Here is a 12,322-nt window from a genome sequence, read left to right as displayed (position 1 = left end):
AGAGTCTTTTGCCCTATTTAGTATGTCTACTTGCTTTTTTGTTCCTTACTCACAGATTTATAAAAGTTGTTTTTATACTTGAGGTTCTAATACTCTGTTGGTTATATGTGTTGCAAATGCTATATCACCTATGTCTTAAAATCAAAAATGTCTTACAATTGGAACTTACCACATTTTTTTTTCTCTTGAGTGGTACGTAAAATAATAGTCTTAAAATCAGTGACAATGAAGGCACCTTAAAATCCATGAAATATGGTATGTTCTCTGTGATAGAAGCTTGGTTTTTTTCTCCATTGTCTTTATCATCTTCTGATGCACAGAAATTTTAAGTATTAATCCAGTTCAACTCATCAAGCATTTCCTTTGTGGTTAGCAATTTTGTGTCCTTTCTAAGAAATCTGTCTCTACCTCAAAAATATAAAATTATTTTTCCATATTTTATTTTCTAAATTAAAAAAATTTTTAAACCATTGGGATTCAACTTTTCTCCATGTGAACAATTAATTAACATCATGTGCCTCCCCACCCAGTGTTCTGCCTCATTTATCAATTTCCCAAATATGTACAATGGCTTACTTATTTATTACATACAATATCTTACTTATTTTTTATTATATATGATACCTTAATATCTGATAGGGCAGGTTACCCCTCCACATTCTTCATTAATGTCCAGCCAATTCTAAGGCCTATGCTCTTCCATACAACATTTAGAATCAGCCTGTCAATTTTCCTCCCTACCTTCTATTAGAATTTCATTGAGTTATGTCTTTTTTATTGAATGGCAGATGGCGCGATAATTTTCTCCATATGTCCTATGTATGTTATTAGAATTGTATTTTTCCACATATTTAATATAATTTTTGAATTAAATGTCTCACTGCTAATTGCTGGTATATAAAATGTAATTGGTTATTGAATATGATTTGATACCTAACCCCCTGACTCTCCTGTGAATTTTAATAATTTAATTGCATAGTCTCGTTTTTTTAAAATGTAGACAATCAAAACAGCCACTTCATTTTAAGGCCTAACATTTCCAATGCATTGTTGACTGGAAATAGTGATAATAGAATCCACTTCTTGTTTATGATTTTAAAAGGGATGCTTTTAATGCTTTTTAAATAGCTTTGCTATTTTTTAAAAAGATACTTATTTTTGTTTGTTTTTTGTAATCTCTTTCATTAACCCAGTTCATCCCTACTTTGTCCTATTTGTCATGAGTTTTTATCATGAACGTTTTTTAATTGTATGAAACACATTTTCTTTATCTGTTGTGATGATCACATGGTTTCTTTCTTTAATTAGGTTACATAGTTACATGTTAAGATTTTCTAATGTTAAACTACCCCTGCATTTCTGGAATAAATCTTGAATAAGATAACCCTACTTGGTTATTTTAAAAATACACTGAGAGATAATATCTGCTAATACTTGATTTCGAATTCTTTCTTTTTGTTCCTGGGTGAAATATCTTATTATTTTTCTTTCTTACACTGTCCTCTTTAAGATTTGGTAAGAAATGTATATGGCTTTTATCCACCCTTTTCTATTCTCTAAAATAGTTTGCACAATATCAGAATGATCTGTTATACGTAATTTTAGTAGAAATCATCTGTAAATCATCAGGCTTGGTATTTTCTTAGAAAGATTTTTGAAAATTGATTCAATTTTTTAAATAGTAGATGATACAGACTATTTTTTGGTATAGTCTCTCAGCTAGAAATGGCCAACTATAACTAATAGTGTTTATTAGCATAGCTCCAGTTTGTTGCTCTTCATATATATTTATATATCATAATTCAATTTTATATTTTTTAATCTAATCCCAAAATCTTCATCAATTCTTACAACTATAGAGCCAGAATTGATGACGCCACAATCTGAAGATTTGAGAACACCATGTTTCTTTATCCCTTCTATGTAAGTAATTAGAGGAGTAATTATGTATTAGAAAGTATCTGTTTTTGTATAGCTACTGTAACAAATTATCACAAATTTAGGGGCTTGAAACACCCAAATTTATTATCTTCCAATTCTCTACATTAGAAATTTGACCAGAGCTCACTGGCTAAAGTCAAGGTGTCAGTTACATCGCTCCCTTAGAGCGTTCAGAAGGGAGCGTCCATGTCTGAACGCTCTAAGGGAGAATCCTTTTCCTTGCCTTTTTTACTTGGGGCCCCCTTCCTCCATCTTCAAAACTAGTAGTCACAAGTTGAATCCTTCTCACATAACATCTCTCTGTGCCTTTTCAGCAATCACATCTCCCCTGACTCTCAGCTCATCCACTTTTAAGGACCCTATGGTTACACTGGGCATACAAGGATGGCCCAGATAATCTTCCTAGTGTAAGGTCAGTTGATTGGGAACTTTAATTTCATCTGCAGTCTTCATTCCCCTGTGCTATGTAAGCTATGTAATCATATTCCCAGGCTCCAGTGATTAGGACAAGGACACCTTTGGGAACCATCATTCCACCTGCTATAGGAAGTAAGGCAACTTCACTAGCAATACCAGCAGATAAATAGTTGCCACCTATATCCAGAATTATATTTTACTTCTCCTGAAATATAAGGTTACTATCATACATCCTGGTTCATTCAACTAAGATTTTAAAAGCTTTGAATGAAACTATGACACAATTCTAGTAGGCCATTGATTACAAAATAAATCTCAATTTCAGGAATGTTAAAAGGCGAACACACATGTTTTAAAATTAATATTTTGTTGATGAAAACATTTAATAACATTTTTAAATTAAAGCTTATTGGGGTTACAATGGTTAGTAAAGTTACATAGGTTTCAAGTGTACAATTCTGTAATCAAGAACCGTATGATTTAATAGCATTTTTAAAATTCCAGGATTTATATACCTACCAACCAATCTACCAAACTATACACCTAACTAAAACAACACAAAAATGTGTGATTTGGGGGTGTTAAAACAACTTTCACGTTTTACCCTCTAAATCGCTTTTCAAATATAAGCTTAATAAATATGTACGAGGTGTGATCAATAAATACAGTGAATGTTTAAATAAAAATTTATCACAGTATGTGAGGAAGATGTTAAGAAAATTTGCCTTCATTGGCTGGTGTTAACTTTTGTCTATTAGCTTTTGTCTGTGACTGCCTGTGAGGTGATGGTTAGCTTAGGGTTAAGAGAATTCTTGGGTTGGGATTGAGAGAATTCCTCCTTCTGTCTCATTCCCGGCAGGGGAGATATGAGATGATGTTGCTCTCTGTCTGTTTCGCCTGCATCAGCAGATGAAGTGAAGAAGTAGCTAAGTTATATCAGGATGACGTGACAGGCACATTGCCAAGTTCTGGAAGACCTTGGGCCGATGGTCCCAGGCGAGAACAGTAGGTATTGTTTTCATCAGCCAGATAGGCAACGATCTTATCATTAACTGCCGAACCCTCCCGGAACTGGCTATTCCTTGAGAGGGGAGGCTGGAACACAAAACTTGGCACTGGGGTGCATCTAAAGAAATACATAAGACAGACCTCAGGTGGTATATGGATTAATTGATTGCTGTTTCAAGAGACTGCTATTCAGAAGATTTGCTGTTTCAGGACTGCTTTTCAGAATTGTTTCAGAGTAAGAGATTGGACCTTGCCTCAATGGACAGTAAAGACTTCTTTTGTTGGCAAGTTGTCATCATTCTAGTATCTTGTATGCAGCTTGCAGCTTGCAGTATCAGAAGACTTCCTAACTTACAACAACAACAACAACAGGAACAGCAATAGCAGCAACATTCTGGGGAACTAGCAAGCAGCAGTGGGAGATGCCTGAGTTTCTCTCAGCTGAAGACCTGGCAAGGTTTTGATTCCTGACTGTTCGAGTGTTATTCCTATGGTTTGGTGAATTTTCAGCACCTACTGTAATAGTTGCTATCCTATAGAGTTTATTACCGCTTTTGGATACTCCTTATTGATTTTACTTGTGTATTTAGCCAAGTGACTTTTTAATCAATAGTAAACATATGTTAAGACCTCTTAAACTTATAAGCATGTATACTTCTTTGACATGACATTGTTATCAATGTATATAGTTTAGTCTTAGCCACCTTTACTTTCTGTCATTAGCACATTCTTTTAAGTGCCTTTGACTTTTGCTATTACATTTCACTAAATAAATTGATTAGATATTGCCAAATAAATCAATTAGCCCCTCTCTAGCATGTCCTCCTGTCTTTTCTCCGCTCGTCATTACATAGTAAAAGACACATTGCCCCTCAAAATATTCCCCCTCGCTTTGAAAACACTTATCCTATCATTCTTGCCACTTTCTGAAGCAGTTTTGTAAGTCCTCTTTAGTGAGTGTCTTTAGTTGCACTGTTGTGGCTGCCTAAATGTCCTGAATCAATTCAAAACATTTACCTTTCATGGTTGTTTTGACTTTGGGGAAAAGCCAGATGTCGCATGGTGCCAGATCTGGTGAATAAGGTGGATGAGCACACACCATGATGTTTTTATTTGACAGAAGTTGCCGTACCAGAAGCAATGTGTGACACGGAGCCTTTCTGTTGTGTTCACAGAATACGATGAATGCTGCTGTCGAGTGCCATCCAAAGGAAAGGCAGGGATCTTCAATATGGGACGCAGCGCATCCAGCCTTAGTAACAGTGTTACAAGTTTTAGCTTAATCAGTGCAGTCAGTCAGGTGTGAGCTATGGTTGAGAGAAGGTGTGTTTTAAAGTATGCTATAAGTCATCCTCCATCATGACAATGCTCCGTGTCACACATCGCTTCTGGTATATGGCAATTTCTGTCAAATAAAACATTACGGTGTGTCATCGTCCACCCTATTTACTGGATCTGGCACCATGCAACTTCTCGCTCTTCCCCAAAATCAAAATGATTCAGGACATCAAGGCAGCCACAACAGTGCAACTAAAGACACTCACAAAAGAGGGCTTCTAGAACTGCTTCAAAAAGCGGCAAGAACGATGGGATAAGTATGTTCAAAGTGAGGGGGAGTGTTTTGAGGGGGATTAATGACAATGTGTCCTTTACTATAATAAATTATTTTAATTTAAACGTTCACCGTACTGTTTGATCACACTTCATATAACTTATCAATTGAAACATTTATTTATAATATCCCATAACATTGCTGTGGCCCAGCTCTTTTAAAATGCACTTATCTTTCATCGGCATATAATGACAATTTTACTTCCTCTTTTCCAATGTGGATGCCTTTTATTTCTTTTTCTTGCCTGACTGCTGTGGCTAGAAGGTCCAGTACTATGTTGAATAAAAGTGATGAAAGTCAGAATGGCAATCATCAATAAATCAACAAACAACAAGTATTAGCAATGATGTGGAGAAAAGGGAACCCTCGTGAACTGCTGGTGGGATTGCAGATGGATGCAGCCACCGTGGAAAATAATATGGAAGTACCTCAAAAAATTAAAACTGGAACTACCTCATGACCCAGCAATTCCACTCCTGGGTATCTATCCAAAGAAATCCAAAACACTGATTCAAAAAACTATATGCACCCCTACGTTTATTGCAGCACTATTCATAATAGCCAAGATATGGAAACAACCAAACTGCCCATAGATAGACGATTGGATAAAGAAACTGTGGTACATTTATACAATGGAGTATTACTCGGTTATAAAAAAGAATGAAATCTTACCATTTCCAACAACATGGATGGACCTTGAGAATATTATTCTAAGTGAAATAAGTCAGACTGAGAAAGTCAAATACCATATGATCTCACGTATATGTGGAATCTAAAGAACAGAATAAATGAGCAAACAAAACAGAAATAGACTCAGAGATATAGAAAAAAAAACTTTTGGTTGCTAGATGGGATGGAGAAAGGGGTGGGGGAGAAGGTGAAGGGATTAGAAAGAGCAAACTGGTAGACACAATATAGTCATGGGGATATGAAATACAGTATGAGGAATATAATCAATAATGTTGTAAAGATTGCGTAAGGTGCCAGATGGGCACTGGACTTATCAAGGGGATCACTTCTTAGACTGTAGATGCCTGACCAGTGAGTGATTGATATATATATACACACATATATATATACACACACACACACACACACACATATATAAATATATATATGGTCACGGGAGGTGGAATATAGCATAAGGAAGATAGTCAATGGTATTGTAACAGTTATATAAGATGTCAGAGGGGTAGTAGCTTGGGGGCGGGGGGTTATCACTTTATGAGGGGTGTAAATGTCTAACTATTATGTTGCTTTGTACACCTGAAACTAATAATAAATAAATAAATAAATAAATAAATAAATAAATAAATAAAATTCACTTATCTTTTACATCAGGAAATGAGCAAAATACCTTATTGTTTCAAAGTTAAAAAGGTGGCAAATAAAAGAATCTCCAAGTTTATATTTGCCATTTGTTTGCATTTTAATTTATATAATTTTATTCTGCAACTTCATTCAAAGATATTTTTCTCACCTTCAGTATTCTAATTATATTGTCCTATATTATACAAATGCATCGTGTTATAAAGGAAAGCTGAGTCTCATTAATTGCAGTCAGAAGACCTGAGGCAGAGGCCAGCACCACCATTTACTAACAGTGATGGTAGGCAAATTTGTAACCTCTCTGCAGGAAATAACAGGATGTGATAAAAACTAGTGCATACTGAGTGTCAATTAAAAACTAGCTGCCTTGCAAGTGTCAGAGTTTCACAACATTCTTTGAACTTGATACTATAGCCTCTATTTTTAAATGTGAGGAATCTAAACTTCCAAGGTGTTAAATAATGTGCCCATATTCACGTAGGTAACAGCAGAGCTCCGATTTAAATCTAGATGTCTGACTTGACAATCCATGTTCTGTTCTATTTCAGAGTTTTCTTGATCTATAAAAGTAATGATAATAAAATTGGAGAGTTCAGAATTTTAAGGAATTAAATGAGATAATGTCCATGAAAGTGTGACTCAAATTACAACGCATAAATCTTACCATTGCTTTTAAAATATAGGCATTCCTATAGGGAATATAGACAGTAATATTGTAATAACTATATCTGGTGCCAGATGGGTACTAGACTAATCACTTTGTAAGGTATATAAATGTCTAATCACTATGTTGTACATCTGAAACTAATATAATATTGTATGCCAACTATAATTGAAAAATAAAAAGTAATTTTCAAGATGTAATATATATACACAATGGAACATTATTTAGCCATGAGAAAGAAGGATATCCTGCCATTTGCAACAACATAGATAGACCTTGAGCACATTATGCTAAGTAATACAAGTCAGACAGAGAAAGACAAGTACTACATGATATCACTTATATGTAGAATCCAAAAAAAAAAAATCAAACACGTTAAAAAAAGGAGAGCAAGAATAAAATGGTAGTTACTAGAGGATGGGGGTGCAAGGGGATAAGATTGATGATTTTAGGGTAAAAACTTATAATGATCACTAAATAAGCCATGGAGATCTAATGTACAGTATATTGAATATAGAGAATAATATTGTAGTAATAAGGATGTATAAATGTATCAAAGTACCACACTGTGCACCTTAAATTTACACAATGTTATTTGTCAAATTTATCCAATGAAAAATTCTCTTCTCAAAAAAGAAGTATAAAAATAAATAAAACACAGGCATTCCTCTCCATTTATAATTCAAGTTAATAATTTATATTCAAAGTTTTTAACTGCTGTCCTTCTTCTCTCACTATACCCAGGAGAGTATGGAAAATTATCATGTTAAACTTACCATTCAGGCCCATATTATCCAAACTAATAAATGCTAAATTCACTTCTTTCCTTTTTCCTTCCTCTTTCAGTATTTTCATTATAGTATCCAAAATGAAATGGGCTGACTTCACATCAGTAATAGATAAAAGAGGAAAGAAGGTACACACTGACTTGTGAAGAAAAGCATACAACCCATAGTATTACATGAGGAGATTAAAAAATGTGTGTCCATAAACATTTTATTGATATAAGCCCTTAATCTCTTTTGGTTTGTTATACTAGAGATTGAGAGTTGTTAAGAAGACCATTAAGCTATACATGCTTATTTAATTTTGGAACGAGTCACAGAGCAGGATACCAGCATCCTCTGAATAATAGTGAAAACTATTAACATTGCCCCATACTCTTTTTTTCTTATAAATGCATATATAAGTGGCAGGGAAGATCTATGCCTTAGGCTGCAAGTTACAGAAATAAACACCTTAAATTGGCTTAAGTAATAAGGATATTTATTGGCTCATTCATTCAGAAGCCCAGATGTTAGACTGGGCCCAAGGTTGGAGGACCAGTGATTCGACAAAGTCATAAAGAGAAAGGCACCTTTCATCTCTCCATCCTGCTGTGTTTGAGTTCAGATTCATCTGAAGGTTGGTTTCCTTTGTGATTATAGCAATCAGAGTTGCATCCTTCCTTGTTTACATCCAGTGGGGACATATACGAACAAGCTTCCACCATGAAATATGTTCCTTTCTTCAGCTTAATGAGGCAAACAGGTGACAGGTCACATGTCCCAAACATGCAGTGCCATTTGCTGACTGGCTGAGACCTGAGGTCTAGAAATGATCCCCTGAACAGGCCTAGACTAATCAAGTCCCATTGCTAGAGGAGTGTCCTTTCCTACATGGCATTGCGGCTACACCATGTGGAAGCACAGAAAGTGGGGTAGCAACTACCATGCCTTTTTCTCACAGATGTCTTTATAAATCCTACCAGTGTATACATCTCTAGGCATAAGAATGGTTAGCATAACAAGATTTTTTGTGGGGGTGGGGATTGGAATGAACAGACTACTCTTCTGATTTGGTTATTATAGGTTTTCATTTTCTCCCTCCTGAAGAAATATTTCAGATTTTTATTCTGCTCAAGACTAAATAGGAGAAAGATGCTTGTCTCATATTTGGGCTGAGAAAAAGAACTGCCATAAGATACAGAGGGGAAAACTAGGGTTTAGTGAAACCAACAGTGACCCTGACAATCTAGGCACTCAGAAATCCAGAGAGATCTCAGGCAGGGCTTTGCACTTCCCACATCCTGCACTCTAACAAGCTCGTAATGGGCAGGACTAATAGAGCTGGGGACTGACTACACGACGTCCCTGCCAAACCGGACATACTCTGATCATCCAAACACACCAAGATCCTTCATTATTCAAATGTGCTTTAAACCAGAAAATAAGTTTCACAGATAATATATATCACAAATATAATGCTATTTTCAACAAGCAGATTTAGCAAGATGTGAAATAGTCATCATCAAAAAGACACTGATTCGCCTCAGGATAGTACTTGCTTCCTTAGTGGTGAGTCCATGTTAGAAAGAGGCATAATTAAGGAAGACACTGCCTACTGGTGGATTTCTCTGAGATGCTCCAATGAGGCGAATTGATCTGTCTATTTAAAGAGGCTTTGGGGGCAACAGAGATGTTTAAGTGGAGGAAAAGGTCATTATTTCGAGACAAGCTTTATTGGTAATCACAAGCTTCCCTGGTTAGATTAAAACTACAGCAAGATTTAATTTCTGGAGATTGAGGCAAGAAGAGGAGAAGAAAACTGCAGGCAGCAGGAAAGTGCATTAACATTACGAAGATCATCCCTAAACCCAGTCAGTTTTTCCTTAGGGGTCCAACTCTTTTTATGTTTAAAATCTCTTCTCAACCAAACATCATCAGCTTTATTCTATTTTCCACCTATGTACCTCAGATTTTAATCGTCTGAGGAGGCTGATGAGAACTTAAGTTAATAGAACCTGTTAGAATTTTTTTTAAAAAAAACCTATAACCTTTTATTCTGTTTTTACCCCTTTTTATTGTTCATCTTACAAAGAACAAATGAACCTCACATATGTCAAACACCAGATTATGACTCTTAGATATGCCTTACCAATAGTACCTTATAATATACAATTATATGATTTAAAACTATATATATAACTGTATATAACCTATATAAACTATATAGCTATATATACATGCAGAGGGTGCCAAAAAAATGTATGCACATTTTAAGAAAGGAAAAAACTATTAAAATTGTAATACAATGAATGATGCTAACATTCATTTGATTAACGTCATCTTTTGAGTGAACGTCATACTACACATTGCTAATGTAATTCAATTCAACTTCAAAAAGTAATACATAGATAACATCTCTTAAAATGTGTACATTTTTTTGGTACCCCCAGTATATTTGGATAGGTAAATTTATATAGGTGCATTTTTATTAGCATATATTGGTTATTCTTTTGTAATTAAGAACTCTGGTTTCGTGGATTCTGTTGGCTATATGGTTATGCCTTAGGGATTTTAGATAGCCAGGACAAAATATAGAAAAGTTGCTACTTTATGTACAGAAAAATCATCATTAGTTATGCAAATTAGATGGGCTTTCTTTCACTGCAAAGAACTTCTGGCATATATAACTTAAAAACAAATCTGTTAGCCTAAAGTAGGTCAATCATACTGTCATTAATACATTTTTCCTTGGTTTACCAACAATAATAGAATTTTATTAAACTCATGTATATATCTCTGGGAGAATAACAAAAAGGAACTCATGATAGTCTTAAAGCATTGTTTACAATTTTCTCCAATATATAGTGTATACATGTCTTTAAGTCATTTCATTAATAACTGAAGTATTGGCAAATAATTAAACATATAGGTTGAAAATATATATCTCTGATATTCTAGAAACATTCCATTAAAAGCAGCACTCTACATAATTTCCTATATCTAAACAGATGATGTGTGCAAGATCCCCAGAACTCCTCAGAAGCGTAAAAATTTTATATACACTTACCAACAGTATCACATGGTTCATCTTTGTGTACACAGAAATCTTTCCTAGAAAGGAAAATAGAAAATTAAAGTACAAATAAACTTTTCCACAAACAATAAAGATTTTGTGACTCATTTTTAATAGTTATATGAATAACTGAACCACAACCTTTATCTCCAAGAATTTAATAAAACTGAAAATCAGACTAATTTTTAGTTCTAAGAAAATGTGAGAATATTTAAAATTTTGATACATTTTCCCCTGACATAATCCTGCATGTTGTCCTATTTCATAGACAGTATTTCAAAAATAAAATTCCATCTTGTTTTGAATTTTATAGGATTTCATTTTTTTATTACCAAAAAAATAGTAATGTGGTGTTGGGACATGTTTTTCTGTTTGAAAAATATTGTAAGACCTCTACTTCACATGACACAAATAAGTTCCAGATTGAAGATTTAAATGTAAGAAATACAACCTAAAACAACATTTTCTATCAGAAGACTGGCAAAAATTTTAAAAGACTGACAATAATCACTTTCATTAGGGCATGCAGAAATTAGTATTTTTACCTAGGTGAGATCTAATCATGAATAATATTCTATAATTTCCCATTTGACTACTATATCTTGGGGAAAGCATTCCCTGACAAATTACGAACTTTAGAGGCAAACTGTATGAAGGCAAAACTTTTTATCTACATTTTCCTAGCAAGGTAATCTTAGGCAACTTAACCTTCTTGTACCTCAGTCATCTCACCTACAAAATAGAATAATGACACCTGTCTAGCACAGTGATGTATTGTACAGGGTACATGATTTAACACATATAAAACATTTAAAATATAGGTTTTGTATGTGGTTGAATGTGTTAGCACATACAAGACATTTAAAACAAAGCCAGGCATATAGTAAGCTCTCAAAAGTTAGCTGATGTTTTCATTGTTTGTTGCTGCTGCTGCTGCTGCTATTCCTATACCATAATTTAAGCAATTTCCTATCAATGAGCATTTAGGTTTTACAGAAATTTACTGTTACATACAATGCCACAATCAGTCTTTTTGTGTGTGTGAGGGAGAAATAAAAAAGAAAAAAAATTTTTTTTTAATTCTCTCTGTTATAGCCATCTGAATATCATTTCTAAATGAAAACTAACTTTAAAAATTAAGTGCTACACTCCTGTCAAGTTCACCAATGACACCGACACTGATAATTACAATGGTTAATTTTCAATTATGTTTTGCTTGGCTCCTCAGCAGCGTTTGTGATTTAATATCGATGCATAGTCCAGTAAATGTTCCATGCATGTTTAAATGTATATTCTCTAATTGTTTGGAGCAGCTCTACACACATCCATTAGACCAACTATAACAAGCTCTGACATACAATTGCTCAATAGAATGAGAATTTTGTAACTTGTTTTTACATCTGTTACTGAGGAAGAGTTGTTAAAATTCTATATGGTTATAATATGTTGATGATTCCTTATAATTCTGCCAATTTTTGCTTTGTTTATGTTGAAGATTAGTTATCCCTAAA

General features: G+C 34.2%; 1 protein-coding gene across 1 annotated transcript in view; it reads right to left on the bottom strand.

Moving 5' to 3' along the window:
• Window positions 1-12,322, bottom strand: part of ADAMTS19 (ADAM metallopeptidase with thrombospondin type 1 motif 19) — a 226,830-nt gene that overhangs the window by 145,978 nt on the left and 68,530 nt on the right. Inside the window, exon 7 of the mRNA XM_033096500.1 lies at window positions 10,806-10,849. Within this exon, the coding sequence (XP_032952391.1) occupies window positions 10,806-10,849 (44 nt within the window). The remainder of the gene's footprint in view (window positions 1-10,805; window positions 10,850-12,322) is intronic.

Source organism: Rhinolophus ferrumequinum, chromosome 24 (assembly GCF_004115265.2).
Source record: "Rhinolophus ferrumequinum isolate MPI-CBG mRhiFer1 chromosome 24, mRhiFer1_v1.p, whole genome shotgun sequence".
Lineage (NCBI taxonomy): Eukaryota > Metazoa > Chordata > Mammalia > Chiroptera > Rhinolophidae > Rhinolophus > Rhinolophus ferrumequinum.
Note: the sequence above shows the minus strand (reverse complement) of the source record. Positions and strands in the feature narration are given on the sequence as shown.